Below are 25278 nucleotides of genomic sequence, written 5' to 3' on the forward strand. Positions count from 1 at the left end.
TAGTTTAATAGGGCCTAAGTCAGATTCAGATTTGAATCTAAATCCGGGTTCAAATACAAAAATTCGGATCTGGATTTAGATATTCTCGAATTTGGTCTGAACCCAACCCATGTTAAGACATATTTTTAGGTGGGCATAGAAGGTAAGTGGAAGCACCGAGTGCAACGTATTTGGTGCAAATAAAATATATCCGAACTAATGTAATTGGACCCCCACGTGATTACAAAATCCAAACTTGGTTTTTTTTTTCGAAACTAAGGTATCTAGCTTGTTTGTGCACCCAACTAATCCCCAGAGCGCACGTGCAGTCCTCTCCCTACACACTAGGTAATTTCTGGGATAAATCCTAGAGAGAGAGGCCCTAGCCACTACGCCCAACACTCGTTGATCAGAATCCAAACTTATTTACTAGGCGCAGAATCGAGTTGAACCAGTTTGAGGTGGTTTGACTCGGTTGGTCCGATTCAAATCGAATCAGTTAGTATGGGTCCGATCCAACTCACCCGGTTCTTAAAACTATGGTAAGGCTCAGGCAGAGAGAACTCTGAATCTGAAACGCTACCAAATTACCAAACCTGAAAAAGAGACAACAACCAAACAAGAGTAAAACGTGAAGGTTGAACACATCTTTCTTCACATTGTCACATTTATTTTGTTGGGAAATAATCTTCGGTTTCGTTCAAAGAGGTCCAAAGATTTCTCTCTCTCTCTAGACTACTTGTTGTCCAGGTATGAGTTTGTCCAAGCTTCAGAATTTCTCTTTCCTAATTACTGAGTTAATTTCTGAGTTATTAAACAAATTAGGTTCTGAGCAATTCCTATTTTAACAAAAACCCATTTTCTTTTGTCCTGTTTTTTTGGTTTGATTTGTTGAAGTTTGGTGAGTTTTCTCATTTATCAGGATTTTTCCATATTTTTTATGATAGTAAGGTAAGGGTATCCTCTTAACCTTGTATGGTTTAGTGATTTAGTGTTAGACTTCCAAATAGAACAAATATACTCTGAAAAAACTGATAAAAATATGACAAATTTACCAAAACGATGTACTGTATATCTTATTTCCGAAAACGGTAAGCAGTAATTTCCATATTTTTTTCTACCGAAAATACTGTTTTGATGGAAGGATCCTCCTGACGTGAGATTAAAATGTATTTTATACCGTCTCAAAAAGATCCTTCTGACATGAGATATAAAATAAAAAATAAAAAAAGAGGGTATTTTCAGCAGCATAAATCTGAAAATTATTGTTTTTACCGTTTTGGTAAATAAGTTTAAAAAGTTCTCCATTTTGGTAAATTTCTATAAAAATACTGTCTTCCATAGTTCACTCCCATCTAAAAATCGATAATTTCTCAAATCTCATAATGGATAATTGAAGTATCAGAAACAAATCACACACACACACACACATATATTTGAGTTCTTAAGTAGCATTGGAGCTTGAAATTTATTTATATTATCATTTTTAAGAAAATTTCTTATACCCATTTCAAGAATGTACGTGCTCGATTCAAATTCTGATTGCTTCTTCATTCAATTTGCCCTTCAAAGTCTACAACTGAACTTTGTTTAACCTAAAGTGCTATCTATTTTTTACATCTATAATTTCTTAAGAATTAATTTACAATATCTAATTACAATGTTTGCAGTCATGCTGAGGCGTGGAAACAAACCCTTGAAACAATGGCATGGAATGAAGAACTTCCGTGTCGCTGTTCTTATCATATCTCTGATTCTAATGCTTGCGGCCTTGATTCTGTTTTTAAGTAACAACGAAAAACAACCCAATTCTACATTCGGTCTTCCTAAGCTCAAATGGAATAGCTTTCAGTCTTCAGTTCAATTTCCTACTTTAGAATTCAGGAATGGGACCGACGTAATATGGCAAATACCCGACTCACCTAAAGCAGCTCTCTTTCTGGCTCATGGATGCAATGGTAGGGCAACAAACTTTTGGGACAGATCACCGGGTTGCCCGAATTGTGTTGGTCTCCCCGAAGAAAGGCTCATTGTTCTTCATGCTCTCGCTCGCAAGTTTGCTGTGCTCACCATATCTAGTGCTGCGAGATGTTGGTCTTTTGGAGAGGAAAGAGTTATCGTTAAAGGAATTATTGAATGGTGGGTCGAGAAAAACAAGCTTGGAAAGCTTCCTCTGATGGCTTTGGGAGCATCCTCAGGTGGGTATTTTGTTTCCGCACTCGCCATTGACATGAGATTTAGCAGTATAACACTTATGATTGCTGAAGGGTTGTTTGGTCAAATGAACATCCCTAACAACTATCCCCCAACCCTTTTCGTCCACATGCCTAAGGATCATGCAAGGATGCGACTTATAAGTAAAAATATGGAAGTTATGAAGAAGAAAGGCATCGATGTTGCAGAGATCAAATGTATGGAGTTCCCCTTAACTCAAAACCATTTATCAGACAGAATTCCAGGTTTGGACGAGTCCATTTCTGTGAAGTTGTTTGAGCTATTCCGTGAAAAGGGCTTCATTGATGAAAATGGGTATATGAGGAATGATGGGCGTGCAACACGTTGGAAAGAATCTCTCAAGGAGATAGAAACATTTTCATCAGATAAGAATGAATGGATCCATCATATTCAGGAAGAGCTGAATCTTGCATTTGCATACCATGAGATGACTAGCTTGCAATCTGAGCAGATCCTAAACTGGTTTGAATCTCACATGAGTTGATCAGGAAACTCTGATGCATTGAATTCTCCTTTGCTTAGCATCAATTGGTTGTATACTTTTGAGGATTCAAGCCAGTAGTTGAGATTTATATCCTAGTTGCCATGTTCACTATAACCCTCAAATGAGAAACTAATTTAGCAAATAAGTTGGCCAAATTTGGACATGGATTCATGAATTCTAAACTAAGTGAGGTGAATGAGAACCAAATGAGATGTACCCAACCACAAGGGTATCGTGACTCGTGATATGTAAAATTAGTCCTGACCAATGAAAGGAGAACAGAGTTTTTATTGAAACATGACATTAATGTTCATCTGAATTTCATGGAATTTCAAAATGACCTCTGGTTGCATTCTGAAATGCTTAGTGCCATTATACATATGCCAAATATTTGTCTGAGAGTTTGGTTGGTCATCCATTTATTGTTGTGGTAACTCTGTGTATATTTGTATGCATTGCATGGGTTTTATGCTCGAGTATGTGCATCATTAAGAAAAATATTTATCTAGTAAGTATGTGTTTAACTGCTTAATCATTGAAGAGATTTTGGCTGTTCTTGCATCAAATGAGTATGAAAATACTTGTTAGATCTTCTTTTCTGGGATGTAAAGATGGTCACTTGGAACAGTTCAGATCAACTCTGTTAAATCAAGTTTGATATTAGTTTTAAAAGTTTGAATTTTCTAGCTGTGTTATTCCAATAGTTCAACATCAACACAAACTTTGAAGGTTAATAAGTTTGGTGGTAATCAGTGGCAGCTCCAAGTAACAAACTGTCAAGACTCATTCCTGGAATCCTAAATTACCCACTGCATCAAACTCCAGATAAAGATAACCTGTGTTTATTCCCATAGCCTCTATATCAGTGAGATTTTCGTGTTGCCATTTCTAGTTTCATACTCAATTTCCATTTAAGAGAATGATTCAAGTATAAAGCAGTGATAAGTGAAAAAAACCCATACAAAATGAAAATATAATGTACTTGTTTGAATATGATAACCCAACAAAATTTTCATATTAAGATCTGTCTACATCCAAAAACTGATTGGCTCTGTTAATTGGAAGGATACGATTTCATGTACAACACCATAGTCAAAGGAAATAGAACCAAAACACAAATAAATGAAGAGAAAAAAAGAGAGGAAAGTTACAACTTAACTCATATAAGACTGTATGAATGTCACATGCATGGATGGAAATGTACTTGAGCATCCCTGGTACATCCAATGTAAGTAATTCAATTTTTGACGGCCTTAAGTAAAAAAAAAGACAAAAATAAATGCTGCAACTTTTTTTTTTTTGATAAGTAAATGCTGCAACTTACCATTACCAACACAGGGTAGAGTTGGGAAATCGGCTTCAACTGAAATCGGTTAGGACAGAAGGCTTAAGCAGCCAAGAACATAGCTTTTCTTAAATATGATGCGAACTTAAGTCTCTAAGAGATGCTGAAGCAGTTTTCTGATTATTGGGTACATATGAAAACTTGCTTAAATCCGTTGGAACAATGGTCGACCTTCAATGAACAAAACTCGGTCATATATGATAATGTCATATTTCTGTAGGACTGATCATAACTAGATTAGGAAATATCAGAGATGAAGATGGATTACCTATTCCGAAATGTGTTCCGAACATCTTTCAGAGGGGCACGAAGACCACTGGCTCGAGAACCAGAAGAGGTGCATTTGAATGAAGACACTACAGAAACAAATCTTTCCATTGATTTCTCTGCTATATCAGAATAATAGCTTAAATGGGAAATGTTGCATCCAAACTTTCCTTTGTCAATGTCCATCTCCATAGATTTATTGTCAGAATTAGAAGCCTGATTACCTGTAGGAAATAAATGTATTAACTCTATAATCTCTTATGGGTGCTGTGAAACCTTAGAATCAAAGGTTTGCATTTGGAACTATTGTGCAAATAAACGTAGAGAAGTCAGATTGATGAACCTAATCAAATTTATGCCCAAGATATTGCAAGTAGAAGAAAAGGAAAAGACTGATACAGCCCCATGAGGTTCAACACTACTCAGCAAGCAAAATATTAATTTCAAAGCCTTCACATTGCATTACCAATATTCAACATCCTCTATCTTTGTCCAAGTTAACTTTATACAACACTGAAACACCTAAACTGTTTCTCATGAATATGCTTATTGAAAATATTTGTTTATCATGAACATCAATGCTGTGCTGTTTAAAGTCGTTAGCATTTATAAATTTAAATATTTACCCACTTGACCATATCGTTTTCTTGTATACACTGTTTAAAAGTTATTAGCATGTAAAAATTAAATTAATTTCCACTTAAATAAAATTCTAAAATTTCCTAGTGTTACATTTTTTTTTTCCTTTTTGTGTATCCATTTTTAAAATGCCCATGGTCTAGTAATCTTTTAATGTAATTGTACAATGTAACTTTGTTTATTTTGCTTTGGTACGTAAGCTGGGTTACAGTTTACACATGGTTTTGACGTAGTATGTCAAAAAATTGAGCTGTATGGAAAATCTGTATGCTTCATCTCATACTGTGAATGGGTTGTTAATGAATTGATGATATGGACTCTTCAATGATGTGGGCAACCTCTGGAACTGATGGTAGCTTTAACCTCATAGCAATAAGAAAATTATGGCTTATGAGGTTTCCGAGTATATTAGCTTGTTAAACAATTAGTTTTTTCTGTTGCCAAGTTTTACTCTTTTCTGCTCTGAATATGCCGCTGCATAGCCAAAACAACATAATTTTTGGGCTCCTGCCTGTCTAAGAATAGCCCATCAACAGAACCATCGGACCAATTATTGGCATGCATGCAGTGAGTACACAAAATATTTGCATTCTTCAGACACTTAACTAAAACTTGGTTCCATTTATACAACACAACTGTATCATCATGAATAGATTTCCTCTTCTAGGTCCTTACTTTTAAACCCTAGGCCAAAATATTACAAATTTTAATATGTTGTAATTAATGATTGTCTGAACTTTCAGATGCCCAATATTTATAATTATAGTAATAGATTAATAGCCTGTCGCTTATGCACACTTTTGATAAGATTTCTCATTGTAAATTTTCTATTTGTTTGTTGTCTAATGCCTTCTATTACTTTTTGTTGACTTGAGATTAGAAAATTTCTTCTGCACATGAAGCTAACTGAAAACTTGAAGGTCAAGCACAGATACATGATAAGAGGATATGTAAGTATAAAGACAGTGATACTATGACAATTAGCACAAATAGGTAAGAACAATCTCATGGATTAAGCAAGTCAAAAACTTCATTTTATAAATGCGTTTCTCAATTTTCAATTAGACTGATTAAAATTCCAAGATATGATTCATTACGAACTAAAAGCCATAAAAATTTATACATACTTTTACTAGGTAGAGATGCATTTGTCTGTGCACATTTCACATTCACAGTTTCCTGAACAGAATAAAAAGAAGAAAAAAAAAACAATTAAAAATGTTGGCAAGGACAATACATACAATCTAAGTGAACAACCACCAAAAACAAAGCACATACAGTTTGAGTTGTTTCAACGGGGATATACTTCCTCTTCTTAAGAGCACTTTTAAAGCATTTCCCAATTGAGTCACTTTCCGGTATATTATTCTCACAAAGAATACCATTGGTGGCCTTTTCCTCAGAAACAGGTTTTTCATTTTTATTTGCAAGATCGCTTTTATGTATTATTTTATGCTGAAAATAGGAACTCCTCACAATGACTTTTCTGGTCACTGATCTCGTTTTGGTCTCTACTCCATTGGACACAAACTCACATTTGCGCTCCTTATGCAATGTTAGACAAGGTTTATAGATTGCATGCCTTGATGGTTCCAGCAATGCAGCCTGTTCTGAACTTCTCACATTGCCTGCCACATCATCATTCATGTTGTTAATCCCGTTGATTCACACACCACCAGGAAAATGAGTGGTGTTTGTTATTGGATCCCATATATTTTAATAGGAGGGGAACAAAATCCTTACCAGAAGGAGACTCCAATGGTTGAGAACCATCAGTGGCAAAGCTATATTCTACCTGGAAAAACGAAAAAAAATTATTGTGATACCAGATACTACTTCTAAATTATAAAATTGCAATTATACAAGAACATTCAACTGAAACAGATCTGATCATGTCGCTTACAGACTCTTTGGGAGTAGAGGCATCAACAAAGTTTCCTGACTCAAGCAGGGGCCCACGTGAGTGGTTTAAAGTGAAAGCAACAGGCCCCTCAGAAACATATCCTTCAGAGCAAGGAGAAGATTCTTCCATATTGAAATTCTTAGGTGTGATTCGAGGTGCCTTAAATTCCCTCTTTGCTCCAAGAGATGCAGAGCCTTCAGATGTTAAGGGGAAACGAGTGGTAGCACAGAGACAGGTACACACAATGGATATCTCTGACACTTAAATAACATTATTATAGAAATAGGGGAACTATGGCTGCTTATGGAGTTCAAAAATAAGGAAATCGGACAAATTATCCAATACACTGGCATATATGTTATGGTATAGAAGATCTTTGAAAGGAAAATTCAACTCAATATAGCAAGCACCCGAATATTAGTTTCCTGATTAGACTTGGGAGAAAATTACGAATAAAACCCAATACCGTATAACATTTACAAGATGTTGATAATTGACAACAAAGCAAAATAAATTTTTTTGTAAGAATTTCCTCAAGAACATTCTGAAACATGGTAGAATGACTATAGTTGTCCCAAATACCAAGAGCTATGACGTTCAGAGAAAGAGAAAGAGAGAAATGGATACAAAAGTAATTAGTCAAGACATTTTTCTGTGCGGGCAAATCCAGCTTTTTCCTTTCCTTTTCAAGTGGGTAACTTCTATCAAGCACAAACCCAATCCGAACAGTCTCCCCCTGCCAGGCAGAGGATTGAAAGATTCAAAGCAGGCAAATAAAAAAAATTTAAAAAAAATACTAATTGAAGCTAAACGAATTAAAGATATTAAAACGGTGTATACAATGAAATCAAAAAATTAATAATGCATTTCATTCCTGAAAACAATAGCTATATTACTACATCAAATATAAAAGGAAAGCTATGACTAAATTAGAATTGTTCAAAATAGCTTTATAATATAAGCACCCAATCAGTTCTTGGCTAACAAAAAAGTTCTCACTTCACCCCGAAAGTAACTCCATGAAAAACTTCCTGAAAGTTATTTTGCTACAAAACAAATTGACTATAAGTACTATTGGAATGCTTCTATGTCCACTAAACTCTCAAGATGAATGGTGGCATTGTAGTTTATCAATTCTTAGAAAGGACATCCTTGTGATCCTCGATTAAGAAACAGAATGAGAATTGGAAAGTGAATTTAAAAGAGAAAAGAAAATTATAATAATAATAATAATAATAATAATAAATAAATAAATAAATAAATAAAAGGCTACTGTTATGCATTTTATAGCACACTTTTAATATCTACCCAACAAAGAAAAGATCATACCTGGAAAGGCAATTTAGTGATTGGGTCGAAATCACCTATAGCTATTCCTTTAGCTAAATCTTGTGGTATCGATGTATCACTAGTTAAGATATAATTCAATAATACAGTGAAAACTTATTTTTAATGGAAACATAAAGAAAAAGAATAAGAACTAAACATCCAGGATATGGGCCTAAAAAGTCTAAATCCTGGCCAAGGTCGATGGAAATGTCAGTTAAATGCACAATATCTTCAACCGTAGGATCATAAACTCGTTGATGCTGAAAAGTCCACAACGCTTTCTTGAAGGATTCTTCATAAAGAGGAGGAACTGAAACAGTATTGTACCTCAAGTGCTTTATTGCCTGAAAGGAATGAACCATCCGTACAGTGCATCATCAAATCCTACTCATATTCTGGATATGGATTAGACTAAATACTTGAAGGACTTGTTTGGCTACAAAGATGAGAAAAGTTAACACATATAAGCATCTCCCCATCCAGTAAGACAACTTTTTTTCTTCAGGAAATAGCTTCCTCTGAAGCCAAACATGTCCTAGACTTTGAATAGCTCAAATGATCGGATCACAAACTAAAAGTTTGTGAAACCAATCACCGCTCCTCACCACACATCTCTAGAAGAAAGATTTTGTAAATAAAGTTCCAAGTTCATCAAGTACACGAGCAATTATTCTCACCTTTTCATAGCTTTTGAACTTTTGAATAAGTGCATGAGCCCTTTTGAGGCCCATTCCAGGCAACGACTGCAGATAGTCACAACCACTTAAGATGCACATCTCAAGAACCATCTGTTTAGTGAATCCAGTAAAGTTAAGCTCCTTATTCTGATGTAGCATGGAATACTGAAACTGGACACCTTGCCCAAATTTGTCCATTTTGAATACAATCTGATTTTAAAAATTGAACAACACATCAGGTCACGGATCAAAACCAAAACAATACGAAGGAGGATATTATTCAACACCTAACATTTTGAAGAGTTGTGCAAGAAGCCTCGAATTCTTAACTAAGATAACTCACTCTGGGACATCCAAATGCAATCAAGTCTGAATCCTCAGTAATAACTGCATCAACATGCTTGCTTAGGGCCAAGAAAGTCATTTGAGCATCGGCCTCATAAGGAGCTACGACAAAGTCTACTTTCTCCTTCTTCAAAACCTTTGGGGGAAATTATGTCAATAGAATAAGATATCATATACAATATCTAAAATAAAACAAAACTCATTTGAAGAAAGGAAGATCCAAATCTTATCGAATGGTCAATATTCCATGTTGTGAAGATCAAACCTTGTACTACCTGGATGAGTTCATATGCAACTGAAGGTGAAATATCAACAGCCTTTTGGTAGCACTCATAAGCAGAAGCTGAATTTCCATTTGACTCGTGCTCAATAGCACGCTCAAGATTTTGTTTTCTCGCCCTGCATTAATGCACATGGTACTATTTCTATTAAAGATTTTATCCATAAAATTTTCTTAATGTCGTAGTTAAATTCACCTTAGAATGCTAATGAAGAAAGCAATTTTTCCAAGAGAAGATGGGTTTTGCCAACCCCAGCTTGACCTAATTAAAAAATGAATTTATAAAATAAAAAAATAGCTACAGACATTTGCATCCTGAACAAAATGAATGTTGAAAAGGAACTCATGAGGATAAAGGAAGATTTTGTTTTCCTTTATTAATAACTAACAGTGATTCTTTATTTATCATTATGGTCTCCTCAGACAAAGATCATAGTTGATTACCTTGTTATGTGCATGAGGAAGGGGGAGAAAATAGACCATTTATTATTTCATTGCAGTGTGGCTAGCGCATGTCGGGTGAGACCCAGAAGTGTGATAGAATTTTTAATAGTAAATGGATTAATGATTTTTCTTATTGAGGTGCCATATTGTTTGGTTTTGCTTCCATTTGCAGAATATTGGGGCCTTTGGAAAGAAAGGACCCAACATTTTTTTTAAGGAAAAGAGGAAGATGTTGGTAAGATAATCTTTCAGGTTAAAGCTATGTTGTTTTGGCGGTGTTTGATCGAACAATTATAATTGCAATGATAATGTTTGTGATTGCCGCCGTATATGAGGCTATTCCAAATACACAAAGAGAGAGAGAGAGAGAGACCTTTTTTTTTTTCGTTTTAAAATCTTTGGGATACATACCATTTAACAGAACCATCATAATCAAAGTCTTGTCCAAATATCTGGGGTCGTTAAATGAATCATGTTCCTCCATTCAATTTTTACAAGAGCTACTTCTTATGTTATTAAAAGTGAGTTCATATCCATTTCTGTTATCTGAATCCACTTCTTTTGGCCTTCCTTTCACTGTTTTAGGACCTTCAACTTGTATAAGTAGAAGCATAGACCAGAACAATAGAGATGGTATCCTGTCTTATGATCCACTATTATGAAAACTAAAGGAAACAAATATGGTTATTGATAAAAAGTAATAATCTTGTACACAATAATATAAAAAAAGGAAGCACAATGTTTCTAAGTGTAATGTCCATCGTCTAGATTTTGGAACAGATGAAAAAGAAACTTTCACCTTGAACGCTTGGTCTCTTGTTCACTCTTCATTGGTAGAAGCCCTCCATCGAAGACAAGAATAGGTTTGACACCATGATGCCGTAGCAAATTTACTCTATGCATGCAATAATCAACATGCCTACACATTCATGAATATTTGAAATGTTAAAATGCATGACTCGCTGTTAATTCATAGTATTACAACTCCATCACATAAAAAGAAGAGAAAATGACTGAATTAATTCTGCAGCGAACTCTATAAACACTCTCTCTTCTTTTATTTGCAATTTTCCTTTTCTATTTCTACTATTAATCAACTTTAAAGCTTTTGGAGACCCCTATCTACTTTTTATTGTCATTTCTAGTTTATCGTAAAGAACTAATGTGAATTAGGTTGGTTCTGCAATTTATATTTTTCTTTCATAACTAGAGATTTTGTTAATAAGAAAGTGACAAAGCCATACAACCTAAGAGGCCGAGATAACCGGCAAAGGGAGAAGAAAAAAAAAAAAAAGCAAAAAGGCTATCCTTCCCTTAATAACTATCAATTCCCATATAAAATAAAATCCTCAAAAATCATTCCAATAAAAATTTAGTATTAGTTGATTGTCTTGCAAACCTACATGTATTAGTATTTTCCCCTATGAACAACAGCTCTGGGTTTTCTAAACAGACCCCCTCCCCACCCCCCCAAATAAATATATATATATATATAAGAAACATTCGGAGACCCTAAAGAGAGCCAAACATTGTGTCAAACATTTTTCAAAATAAGGGTTAGAAGTTTTGGAATGGACTGATTTTTTGTGAGGATAATCTCTATGGTGAAGAGATCATCCTCACCAAAAATCAGCTCATTCCAAAACTTATAACCCTAGTTTACAAGTTGAAGAATTGTGGACCGTCCAATTTTTGTAAACCACTTTTGATGGGGTTAGAAGTTTTGGAATGAGCTGAGTTTTGGTGAGGATGATCTCATCATAGAGATCATCCTAACCAAAAATCAGCCCATTCCAAAACTTCTAATCCATGTAGGACAAAACACTTAGGGCAAATAGTAGGGTGCCAAAAATTTTCCTATATATATAATTAATAATAAATAAATAAAAAGAAAGAAAGAAAGAAGGAAATAAAGAAACCTTCCTCTCTTTGCAATGTTGGGTCCCCTTGTTCATGCCACCTCAATCACAATGTGTAAAAACCCTGCCTTTGCAGGGAACAGAGACTGACTCGTCCACCCAGAGTACTGAACCCCTCAACAAATCTTATAAAACTTCAGCAATCACCTCTTAAATTCATCAATTACTTCCAAGATCCTAAATCGAAACCTAAATTATATCGATGAGGTGATCATATTGATTAGCTAGTTATGAAAAGAGAGAGAGAGAGAGAGAGAGAGAGAGAGAGAGAGGCTAAATTGAGTAAATTGGTAGATAATTCTTCAATTTGGGAATCACAAGAAGCACAATTGTAGCAAAAATGCTGGTAAAATTAAGAAAGAATCAATTTTTGGGTTAACCTGGTAGTGGGTTCGCCCTTGCAAAGCTCCTTACTGCACGATAAAGCCCCCTTGTGGAGCCAAGAATAGGTATCGACGGCTACGGAACAGCCACGTAGGTCCTTTACGTGTATGGGAACCATGATCGACTTCAACTGAGGAAGAAGACCTTGAATCCCCATTTCTTTATTTGCAGCTTCAGGAAGAGCTTCAATGGAAACCCTTAAATTGCAGCCATGAAGAGAAAGAGAGAGAGAGAGAGAGGGAAGGATTGTATTAGAGGGGAAATGGCGGGAATGTGAGATTTGGTTTTAGAATCAACGAAATTATATTTTAAAACTCGGGCAAGTCCTGGTCGAATCGGGCGCATCAGAAAAACATCATTCTTTTTTTTTTAATGAGTCGTGGATCGTGATTGTCTGACGCTCCTCTGGCATGTGCCAATATGGCATGGGCTAGAATCACAGATCTTTTCCTCACGATACACAAGTGCACATCCCTATAAATATACACACTTTTATATCGTGAGGAAAAAGATATATGATTCTAGCAAATGCCACGTATGGGAGCCTATGTCAGAGTGGGGCATCAGAAAATCATTATTCTTTTAAAATATACATCGCATTGGACAAACATTCTTGCAAGACTGATTTTACTAATGATCATAGAGATGTGATCATTTGGATTGAACGATAACCTATTTTTATGGATCACATGTCCATATGGCACTAAGAATTCCATGGGATGTGTAGAGTATAAAACTTTATGAATTCTCAACAAAAAAAAATGATCAAAAATATGTTTTTCAATGTTTGATTTACTTTTTAAATTTGAATGTTCAATGACCGGCCATTTTCGAAGACTATTTGGCCCCCAAAAAAAATCGGGAACTTTTTTTTTTTTCAAATCCAATCTAATCCATGAAATCGATAGGGAGGAGGACGTGTCATTTGAACATATGTGACAATTCACATAGCATGGTCCTTGGGTCTGTGCAATATTTTCTCAAAATAATAATAATAAATAACTAATGGCAAAATCATAGTCCAATGAGTCCGACTAGCTTTACCAAATTAGTAAGGATTTCACCCTCACCATGGGTCTTTGGGCTCACCTTGTGGCATCGAAAAACATGATCCAATGCTTCGGAGTTGTATAGGATAAGATTCTATGAACTTTGGAGATTAAAATTTCCCTAAAATTTATTTTTCATAGTTGAATTTCAATTTTAAGTAAGAATTGTGTGGGGGTTCAATAACTGTCTATTTTCAAACCTTGGATCAAGTGCAAAATAATTTATTTAAAAAAATGGATCTAAGATTTTCATTTTCTTTTTTTTCTTTTTTTCTTTTTAAATTGGAGGGCTATGGTGTTGGATTATTGATGTGGCACTCCATTTGAGCAAAAACAACCTTTAATAAGGCTTAAAATCTTATTAAGTTAGTAACGAAAATGTTTCTATATTTCAAACACTAAAAATGCATGTGCCTTGTATGTGAACTATTAGATAATTATTAAAAAAATTATATATATTTTTTTACATACTATTGAAAAAAAAACTTACTAGTTTCTCAATTATGACACTTACTCCAATCTTTGAAGTTGAGTGATTGTATCTTTTTACCTAATTTGTAAATATATTTAGTATATCTTAATATGATTTTTCTTATTAATTTAAAAATTAATTATTTTATAGTAATTGGAGAGAGTTTTAGTATTCAATCTTAATTTTCCTGTGTGATATTAATCATTATTATTAAAAAATAGTGATAATTTAATCTATCCATTGTTTGCATTCGTATTGCAAACCATGAACTTGTGTGTTTTATATATATATGATCCAAAAACTTATACAAAATACTAAGAAACTAAATATGACCCTATATCAAATAAATCATTGAGTATTTTAATATTGATATTATAGCTTGAACATATATATCCTAGAAGTTTAAATTCCTCAATGATAATTGAGCGTTAGAAAGTTTTACCTCGAAGTGACATTACATTGATACATGACATTAGAATTTGAAACATCTCAACAATTTAAAGCTGAGAGATTTACCCAACAAACATGTTTGTTGCATTTCTATTATAACAATTCCCTTGGAGTTTAGACAACTCTAGAAGAATTTTACTTCATCAAGTTTGTTACTCAACAAATTTTAAAATGAGACTCACACTATTTTAAAATATTAAATACTTATAATACCCTTATTTCTTTGTATCAAATACGAATTATACCTTCTTTCTCCTCTCAACATCTAGTCTCTCTAAAAGACATCATTGGTTATGTGGGCCACGTTGGTAATTCAACATCCCAACACACCAAATTTTGCTAAGTGAGGTAAACCTAATTCAAACTTTGGACTTTTAACCATTGACTTCCAATATTAAAATAAAAACACTTACCTTAGTTGGTACGATTTTAACATTTACTAAGCGTCGTTGAGCCCAAATGGATTCTAACACTTGTAATACAAAACAAAACAAAAAAACACAAAAAACAAAAAAAAATCCATTCTTTTTTATGCTTGATCCAAGGTTTTGATAATGGACGGCTGCAAAACTTCAATGCAACTTACAAATTTAAAATAATAATAATAATAAAAATGAGTGAAAAATAATATTTTTTTTGCATTTTTGTTTGTTTTGGGTGTCACGAGATGAGTTCAACAACCATTAGAGTTGAAATACTACTAAGTTGGTAAGGTACGATTTTAACTCTTACTTAAGGGTCGTTTAGCTCAAATGGATTCTAATATTTGCAATACAACACCACAACCCTATACATTTCATGGAAAAATTCCGATTAAAAAAAAAAAAATCTTTTTTGTGCTTGATCCAAGGTTTTGAAAATTGGACGGCTACAAAACTTCAATGCAACTTACAAATTTAAAATAATAATAAATAAATAAAAAGGTGAAAAATAACATTTTTGTTTGTTTTGGATGTCACAAGATGAGTTCGACAACCATTAGAGTTGAAATACTACTAAGTTAGTAAGGCTACTCAAACTCACTTCCAATAGAGACATGTTTTGAAACATTAGGCTATTGGGATTTAGTGCGATTCTCACATTTCTGACAATCTTAAATTATTTTCTCGAGATACAAGTAAAAAGCATCTACGGGTATGGTGCACCTCCAAGTCAAAAATGTGAGAATTGCAGTAAATCCAATGTCACCCCAGCATTAGTGTAAGTTATTTACTGCGATTCTCACATTTCTGACATGGGAATAGAGCTCGGGTGACATTGGGATTTATTGCGATTCTCACATTTTTGACATGGAGGTGCACACGTAACCGTAGATGCTTTTTACATATATCTTGGCTATCAAATCAACGTAGTGAGAATCATAGTGCCCCCCCTCCCTAAGGATTCCTCACCAATCTTATGGTTTGCCATTTTATTCTCCTACATTAGAGGATTTCCATTTATTTCCCTGACAATTGGTTTCATTTTGTTTTGTTACAACCGTCTCAATCACTCTTTATAAATCAATTTCCAAAGACACAAAAATGTAAAAGAAGAGAGCAATAAGAAGTTTAGTTGAAAAAAAATAAAGATAATCATGGCAAGGTTTGATGTTAAGACAATAATAGTGGTCATGATTAGTGCAGCTGTTCTGATTGCATCCGACGCTGCAACAGCAGAATTGACGATCAATTTTGGTTCTGTTTCTAAACCTTGTGAGATTACTCACCATTGTGTGGCGAATATCTTAGCAACTTTGCAGTTTAATTCAGTGATTGAAGATGTCGAGTGTTGTAAAAACATCATTGAAAATAAAGATTCATGTTGGGCAGCAAGTCTATTGTTTTTGGAAAACAGAATTACGGAAATAAAGGACGCGGACATTATCAAATGGGGTGCCAAGTGTTGGGCCCATTGTCAGACCCTTGTAACCAAAACCTAAATTTGATCAATTTCGGGGCATCATCGTCATTGTCGTCATCATCAAAACCTTATCCCAAGTATTTGAGGTCAACTAAATGAATATTGCTCTTCTTTTCGATTATGCCCATGGGCGTATATATATGTATGTATTAGGTAGATTTCATAATTGAAATCTTCCATCTTTAAATAAAGAAATATTTGTAATTTTACTTGAAAAGTAAATCAAATGTTCGCTCCTGGCATGGAATTTTTTTTTCTTTATTTTTGTATGGGTATGCAGACTTGAACCCACGACCTCAAAGTTGGTTTGCAATTAATTGAGTTATGGAGTCTACGCCAAGGGTAGACCCAGAGAATATATATCCCTTGTCAAGGTTGAACTAAAAGTATGAAGATGAAATTATTAATAATAAGAGTATTTTATAAAATCAAATTTTTTGTTTTAGAAAATAAGTGGCTTAGAAGAAATATTGTGAAAAAAAAAAGAAATGATAGTTTTTTTAGTTTTTTGCAAGTCAAACTCTCAAAGTGAAGAAGTGGAGAAGACAAACTAAATAAAAACCCTAAAAATTTACGAGTAAAGTTGACTCCTTGATTTTTAAAATTAAGAATTATTGAACAGTATAACAAGTTAATGAAACTCTGAAAGAATTTTTCTTTCCCAAGATTTTATAATAAAAGAGTAAGTTTGGCCTTACTAAATAAGATTTCAAATCTTTCTAAGGGTTGTTGAACTCACCATGTGGCATCCAAAAGCATGATCTCATGCCACAAGGTTGTAGAGGGCAAAATTCTATGCACTTAAAAATAAATAAAAAATTTCTCAAACGGCAATAAGGCGTTGTGTAAAAGAATATTTTCATTACTTTCAATCCACTCTCTTTTATCTTCCTCGGTCGTTACAATATGGGTAGAGTTGATGATTTCTAGAAGTGTAGACACCTCATTAACTTCCCAATCGTTATAGTTCCTCATACATAAAAAAAAAAGGGAATTGTAATGATAAAGACAAATCTCCTAACTACCTATCTTTGAAAAGCTAATTATATTCCCTCATCTTACTCTAAACTTGATATCTCTATTTAACTGATGAGATACTTTCAAGCCTTATTTCCAAATATTACACCATAAATAGACCTTGTCTTCCCCTCTTTCCCAAGTGAATCGTTCTTTTCTTTGATTACTCTTCTCCACAAGCTTCCTCTTCTCCCCAAAACGACACTACCACTCACCTTACAAAACTTTATTTGAAATATACAACCATTCTTTCATGATTGATTTTTACAAATAATAATAATATATAATAGAGTCGTGTTAGCAATTTGAAATACGACAAAAATTCGATGCGTGAAAAATCCGGGTTCTATTTGATTTAGGATTGCAAAATTCCAATTTAAAATTCTGTAAAAAATTCGAGAAATGAAAAATATGCGGCATATGCTTCATATGTGTATTATCCGTCTCCTTTCAAAAATTTGGTAATATGACAATGATGGTGATGATAAAATTGGTAATGTTAATGGTGATGATGAAGATGATGATATAGTGGTGATGGTAATAAAAATGGTGGTGATAATGAAAGTGTTGTGGTTATTGTTCCATTGGTTTATAAAAAAAAATCGAAGTCAAGAGACAAATCATCAATTTCAAAAATTAAGGTGTAATTTCAAATAAATGTAGAGGGCCATGTTCTAATTTTTTTAAAGATAAAGGGACATTTATCCACTAAAAGATGGATTCCTCAAAAAATTTGAAGCATGGTTGCTTAAAAGTCGATTTGTATTAAATGTCACTACTTACAAGTTTACACTTTGCAACATACTACAAGTTACGGTAACATTTTTTTTCGATTGAGTTTTACAAAAATTCATAAAAGTCATGTTTTAACTCTTTTTTAATTTCAAATACATGAATTATTCATAATAGTTCAATAATCCGGAGAATAATACTTTCATTGAAAAAAATGAAAAATTTAAGAATTTTCAAGAATTAAACAGGAGATTACTAACAATGGATGACCTCAAGATTATACCTAATGTCACACTTTCTCGACGTGAAAAAGCATCAATGGTGCATACACACTTGACATCAAGAAAGTGCGATGTGAGGTACAATCTTAAGGTCACTTCAGCATTATTTATAATAATAACAATAAAAAATATGTTAAAGTGACTTTCAACGACACTGCACTGACATGGAAGTGTGCTCAAAACCATAAATGATTTTCTTAGAGATAGGGGTGGAAAGCATCTATGTTTCTGGGCAGACCACCATGTCAGCTCAAACACAGTGTCCTAATCAGTCTAGTATTGTTCTAATGATAATAATGAAATAACTAATGGCAAAATCATATTTCAAATATACCAATCTAAGGTATAGTTATTACAATTACTAGACTCGTCTGGTAATTGGGCCAGACTGGGTCCAATTTATATGTATGGCTAGGTTTTTAATGGATGGGATGATGGTCGATTTGGTATCAATCCAATAATGATAAGATCAGATCCGAAAATGATCTAATAAGTATCAGATCGTGTTTATTGGAATATTAAGATCCAAACTTGATGCAATTACAATCTGATTGGACCAAATCTGATTTGATGTACAAAATCTAAATAAACTGCATACATTTAAACAAATATATAATATAGTTTATAACATTTTATTGGATGAAGTCCTTATACGAAGTTCAATCATCAATCCAAACCCAAAGTTATCGGATCGGATTTTGGGTATGATTCGATCCATTGATAGCCTTATGTATGGTGAGGCTCAACCTTTGGAGCTTAGCCGGTTGAAGATGCTCATACTAGGAATGTCAATGGGTACCCAATTACTCGATGTACCCGAAATCGATTAATCGGTTTTAAGTTCACGATGAGAGATCTAATTAATTTTAGAGTTGGTTATTGGTAGTACTTTTAAGGACCTATCAAGAATTGGGTCTCCATCAAATACCAATTAAATTTTTTTTTATAAATATAAACACCCTATTTACCCATTTACCCCGGATTCTCTATAGATACCTGATTCTTAATAGGTCCTTAAATTTATTACCCTTAATTGACCCAAAAATTAATCAGATCTCTCATAGTGGAATTAAAACTGATTAATCGATTTCAGGTAATTGGGTACCCATTGACACCCATAGTTGATATCGTAAAATTGAATTTAAAACCTTGCCCACACGCTCATTAAAAACGGACTTAGCCAGTGGCAACACCATGCAACGCATGCTTCTCTTCAACAACGAAAATAAAAAAGGATCATTTTTTGTTGTCTCTCGAGGAAGACCTTGGTCAATAGGTGTATCCCAATAATTTAAAAAGAGTTAGATCAGCCTTCCTAACTTAGTAAAATATCAATTCTTACTACGAGTTGTTGAGCTCACCTTGTGGCATCCAAATACATTATGATGCCATGGGGTTGTGGAGGACAAAATTTCTATGAAATCTAGAGGGTTGTGCAGTTGGATTGCCAATTTGGTAATCCTTTTGAGCCCAAGGACCTTTGTGAAGAGTTAAAATCTTACCTACCAAGGAAAGTGTTTTAACTTTTTTTACTATAAATTTTGAGTGAATCACCATTTCGTGAGTTGAATTTGAAGAATTTATGATTCTGGCTCACTGTTTATTTTAATTACTAAATGTGAATGGTAATGAATTCGAAGGTTTTAAAGAAATTATTTTGCTGGTTTGAAATGACTATTGAATTCCTTACCATTCACGTTTTAATAATTAAAATGAACAATGAGCCCGTAAAATCGTAAATTTGTCAAAAGTTGATCACTTTTTCGTAAATATATCCCTTATTTTATTTTATTTTATTTTTTTCCGAGCTGATCTTCTCCTTTGACTTTTTCATAAATATCGTTAAATTTGTTTTGCTTCCTCGCTAAATTTGTGGATCTCCATGTATTTTCCTTAACAATTGGCTTTCAATTTGCTTGGTTACAAACATCTCAATCACTCTATATAAATCAATTTCCAAAATCATAAAAAAATTGAGAAGAAGAGCAATTATAAGTTTAGTAAAAAAAAAGAATAAAAAAAGACAAGAATCATGGCAAGGTTTGATGTTATGATGATAGGGGTGATGGTTTGTGCAGTGGTTCTGATTGCATCCGACGTTGCAACAGCGGAAGTGGATATGCATCTCAACTTTGGAAATGGAACTTTGCCTTGTCTATATCAATTCGCTTGTGTGGGGAACATGTTAGGATCTTTGGAGATTCATTCATCGATTCAAGACATCAAATGTTGTGAAGAGATCCTTCAAAATAAAAATTCATGTTGGAAAGCAACTATAGAGTTTTTGCAAGAAAGATTGACTGAGTACACTGATTCCGAAATTTCCGAATGGGGTGCCCAAAATTGGTCCCATTGTCAGACCCTTACTGGTGTCAAAGCCTAAATTTTATTCATTTCGGGTTGCCACTATCATCATCATCATCAAAGTCTTATCCCATGTATTTGAAGTCTGCTAAACAAATATTGCTCTTCTTTTCGATTATGTCCAGAGGGCATATATATATTGAATAAATTTCATATTTGAAAATTTCCATCTTTAAATAAAGAAATATTTGCAATTTTACTTGAGAAGTAAATCAAATGTTAGCTCTTCTTTTTGGCTGAATGTTTTCTTTTTTTTGATGCTCAAGTTGAACTTGAACCCATGACCAAGAACTGCTTCGCAATGTGTCAAACTAACGGCAACCTATGTTGGTGGCACCATCCGTCTATCCCTAGAATGTTTGGCTCACCATTTGTTGCAATCATATACACTAAATCCCTACCATTAAATAAGTATTCCATTAGTCGGGTTTGTCATGCATATCTTTGGGATATGTAATGCCAATTTCTTATTTTAATGGTTTGGATTTTGTGTTAAGCCAAACCTTGATAAACTCCTTTGGAAGGGTAGGTCAAGTGTTCGAAACGTCACAAAATTATAAATTCCTTAGGGCCACCCTGTTGGTTGACCTTCGACTCAATCGATTGCACGTAAGACTTTCTGAGGTGGCGGTGCGTGTGACTGTGGGATTAATCTCATCCAAAGAGTGGGGATACCCACGATAAATGGGAAAAAAAAAATGCTGAAATGACACAGGGTATTTACTGCGATTCTCATAAGTCGAACGTGGGATGTCCATATAAAACCATCATAGATGTATTTCCTCGCGATACAAGTAAAAACCTTCTAAGATTATGCATGCATGTCCACGTCAAAATTGTGAGAATCACAGTAAATCCTGTGTCACCCCCACCACGACTCATAAAAAGAATAATATCGATCCCATCGCTGAAGAATATTAATTAACACGGTCAATTAAGTATGACATTATAGGCTTTAATTTTCGTACTTAACAGGGTCAATGTGCAAGATCCGTACTACAGTACTAGTCATCAAGAACAAAAGAACAGAAACCTCACTTGCTATGCTGCAAAGGTTCAAAATGTGGGGGAAAAAAAATTAATAATGGAGTGGTTTGTAAGAGCACGTGGCTAGGAAAGAAAACGATTTGGTAGAAAACAGATGCGACACTCACATTACCCCTGTAATCCAGTGGAGAGGATTCCTCAAAAGGGTCGTGCTGGGGCGACACAATAAGGGGTGACTCAATGACTTAGTGGTGCGCACATAGTCATAGATGCTTTTCCACGAGACACGAGTTAGGAGTATTTAAGGTTATGTGCTCACAACCACGATAATTATATCACTCGTGTCTCCGTTTGTGTCATTCCAGTATTTGTCTTTCTTAAAAAAAGTAGGGCTCCCTTAAGCATGTGTTTGGTGATTCTTCGAAGTTCGAATGGAGGTGGTCCATTTTTAAAATTTAGATTCTAAAAATTTTATTTTTCGGTTATTTAGTTTCAAATTTTAAAATCGAAATTCAAAAGTTTTGAATCAATAGTCGGGGGATGTTGGATAAAATTTCTAGATTTCAGAAGTGTTATCAAACATAGCTTAAGTTTTGAAATTAGTGATAAAACTCTTTTTTTGTTTTAATGAATATTTGAATTGCTTGCTTATAAATATAAATAATGGAATCAATTAAAATTCTTAAAAGAACGTCTTCACCTTACCCTTTTTCTACTCAATCACCTTGAGTCCAATGCCTTATGAGACGATATATCACTCTCGACTACAACATGTGTATCTCCCTTGGGGATTCCATTAATCAAGGTCCTATCCATTACATTAAACCATCTCCTTTTATCATATGTTCCCTAGCTTCAAAAATATTTGAATCTATTGCCTTCATCACTTGTGGATTGCAATGTGATAAGTGTTTTTTTATTATTTATATCCTCTAATTTTCTTTCACACAATTACAATCCCCTATTTTTGTTGTTAAACGGATAATTCATCACCATTAACCTTAAGCCCTAAAATTATTAAATATGAAATTGTAAAACTCAATTCAAATTCAAACATCCATCGACTCACTTAACTTGATGACTTACAAGTCGACTTGGACAATCCAATATACTTACATATATATATGGAGAATGATAGCGTCAAACATCTCATGAGGATATTAGTATTGTCTAATACTTTTTTTTTTCAATAACACCCCTCCTATTTTGTCTTTTAGTAAAAAAGATAAGGGTATGTTAGTCTTTTACACGATAAGAGAGGTGAGACCTATCTCTTCTCTATCTCAATAAGAGAAATTATCAATGTCTCCTTCCATGATGTTTATTTTTAATGGGTAACATTTTGGTGCTTTAATGTACATCAAAGTATTATATCACTATCAAATTCATGGTATAAGAGCTCATTTAAGGAAAAAAAGAAAAACTTTTATTTCAAATCCATCGATTCAACAGTTTCAACCTCTCATTGTGGAATTGAAGTATTGTATCATCATCATCAAGAACAAACCCCAATCCTAAAGATTTGGGGTCGGTTACCTGAATCATTTTCCTCCATTGTGTTCAACAAAGTCTTCTGTTACATTAAAAGTGAGTTCATACCTACTTTCAATATCTCAATATAGACTCTTAAAAGAAAAATGGACTTTATGAATTTTAATTTGAATATTTATTCTTACTAGGATTGTAATTGAGCTTTGATTGATCATGTACAAATCATCTCAGTTGGTTTTCTTTCAATTATTGTATATTAAAGTTACTCCAAAATTTTGAATGTTTTCTTTTCTGAATTCCTAGGCTTTGTACTGATCAACCTCAACATCCTTATATCTATTAGGTTCATTTTATTAACATAATGTTCTTAAATGCCCAAATTAAACTCAAGGAGGCACTTGAAATCGACGATAAAAATTTGCTAATATACAACAATAAAAATATCACCAAATAAGTATCTTAGGAATCTACACAATCTGCTTCATTTGAAACACCTCCACAATATCGCTCTACATCAATCATTACCTTACTTTTTTTATCTGAGGAAAAACAACAAATGTTTCCTTGGAGTTAATAATATGGGTAGCATTCGAGGTAAATTTTTTTGAGGATGACTTCTATGGTGAGGAGATCCTCACAAAAAATCAGCCCAATCTGGTTAAAAGTTTCAGATTGAACTGATTTTTGTGAGGATGATCTCCTCACCATAGTGATTATCTTCACAAAAAATCCGTCAAACTTTTTAGTCATATTGGACAAATTTTGTCACTCATCATTATCTCTCTAACTTGTTATTGTCTTTTAGGGCCTGTGGAAACATCAATCGTTAATTAAGAAGAATGCACTAGAGATCATTACTTTCCATTTATTTCGACGTTTGTCATCAATCAATGAAAGAACATCTGTAAAGAAATCTCCAATTTTCCAAAGAAAATGACAGCCATGGTTCAGTCCTTGATTTTTAATTTTTTTTACTTTCCAAAATTTATTAAAAGGTAAAATTATTTATTAGAGGCTGTGGGAGGTTTTCTTCCTAACTAGTCCCTGTCTTCTGGGCAATGACTTGATATCCCATTTAGTAAACTTTGTCTTTTATCTCTCCTTATGATATTTTTTGGATGACCCAAATTACATTTTTCTCATCTTTTTCATATAAATTTTTCCATAGCAATTACGAATATTTCTGACAAATTTTTGACTGTTAGTGACAAATGGAAAATGATATACTCCTAATTTGAAACATTTAGATATATTTTTTGATTTATTTGATGATTTGTAATTAAAAAAATTATAAACAAAGTTGGAATTATAAAGTTTTTTGAAGATTTCATCGTAACTTTTGATTATATTGTCTGATTCACAAGTATAATCTGTGCATTTTTTTTGTATTTCTCAATGAAAAAAAAAATTGAATGACATTTACAACATCAAGTTCACCACTTTTTATCGTTGAGTTCAACATTTTTATTGTCGAGTTTGATAGCTTTCCAAACTATTGCAACCGGGTATCTTTGTCGTTGTAGTTCAACAACAAAAAATGTTGAATTCCATGTTAAAAAAACATAAAACTACATTGTTAGACTATCTATACTCAACAATAAAAAATTGTTGAACTCAACAATTTTTTTTGTCAAACCCAACAAGAAAAATGGTGAGCTCGACAATAAAAATGCGTGATTGTATCTTTCTACCTAATTTGTAAGTATATTTAGCATATCTTAATACCATTTTTCTTATTATTTAAAAATTATTTGTTTTATAGTAATTGGAGAGAGTTTTAATATTCAATCTTTATGTTCCTATGAGTGATATTAATCTTTATTATTAAAAATAGTGATAATTTAATCTATCAATTGTATGCATTTGTATCACAAACTATGAATTTGTGTGTTTTATATACATGATCCAAAAAATTATACAAAATACTAACAAGCTAAATTTGACCTTATATCAAATAAATCATTGAGCATTTTAATAGTGATATTATGGCTTGAACATATATATTCTAGAAGTTTAAATTTCTTGAAAATAATTGAGCATTAGAAAATTTTGCCTCGAAGTGACATCACATTGATACATGACATTAGAATTAGAAACATCTCAACAATTTAAAGTTGAGAGATTTACCCAACAAACATATTTGTTGCATTTTTATTACAACAATTCCCTTTGAGTTTAGACAACTCTAAAAGAATCTTACTTCATCAAGTTTGTTACTCAACAAATTTTAAAATGAGACCCACACCATTTTAAAACATTAAATACTTATAATACCCTTACGTTTTTTTGTATCAAATATGAAT

General features: G+C 33.3%; 2 protein-coding genes across 4 annotated transcripts; one reads left to right on the forward strand and one right to left on the reverse strand.

The window, feature by feature from the left end:
- The first annotated feature begins 534 nt into the window (after positions 1 to 534).
- Positions 535 to 3258, forward strand: LOC147392378 (secretion-regulating guanine nucleotide exchange factor). Of its 2 annotated transcripts, none has more exons than XM_086459749.1 (2): positions 535 to 729; positions 1650 to 3255. In XM_086459749.1, exon 2 carries the CDS (start codon positions 1652 to 1654, stop codon positions 2696 to 2698), a length of 1047 nt encoding a protein of 348 aa, XP_086315875.1. In that variant the 5' UTR covers positions 535 to 729; positions 1650 to 1651; the 3' UTR covers positions 2699 to 3255. The 2 variants fall into 2 exon arrangements, with proteins under 2 accessions (XP_086315875.1, XP_086315876.1); XM_086459750.1 differs by lacking the exon at positions 535 to 729 and adding an exon at positions 755 to 930 and having other exon boundaries at positions 1650 to 3258.
- Positions 3259 to 3684: 426 nt separating this feature from the next.
- LOC147392379 (exonuclease 1-like) lies at positions 3685 to 12494 on the reverse strand. Of its 2 annotated transcripts, XM_086459747.1 has the most exons (15): positions 12227 to 12494; positions 10727 to 10846; positions 9479 to 9602; positions 9202 to 9339; positions 8859 to 9068; positions 8348 to 8525; positions 8182 to 8252; positions 7480 to 7588; positions 6853 to 7046; positions 6693 to 6744; positions 6228 to 6577; positions 6077 to 6128; positions 4312 to 4534; positions 4023 to 4214; positions 3685 to 3912 (listed from the first exon to the last, which is right to left on the reverse strand). In XM_086459747.1, exons 1-14 carry the CDS (start codon positions 12385 to 12387, stop codon positions 4112 to 4114), a joined length of 2085 nt encoding a protein of 694 aa, XP_086315873.1. In that variant the 5' UTR covers positions 12388 to 12494; the 3' UTR covers positions 3685 to 3912; positions 4023 to 4111. The 2 variants fall into 2 exon arrangements, with proteins under 2 accessions (XP_086315873.1, XP_086315874.1); XM_086459748.1 differs by lacking the exons at positions 3685 to 3912; positions 4023 to 4214 and having other exon boundaries at positions 4438 to 4534; positions 6532 to 6577.
- Positions 12495 to 25278: the final 12784 nt, after the last annotated feature.

The sequence above is a fragment of the Akebia trifoliata genome, chromosome 11 (genome assembly GCF_017979445.1).
Source record: "Akebia trifoliata isolate Shusen 1 chromosome 11, ASM1797944v1, whole genome shotgun sequence".
NCBI lineage: Eukaryota > Viridiplantae > Streptophyta > Magnoliopsida > Ranunculales > Lardizabalaceae > Akebia > Akebia trifoliata.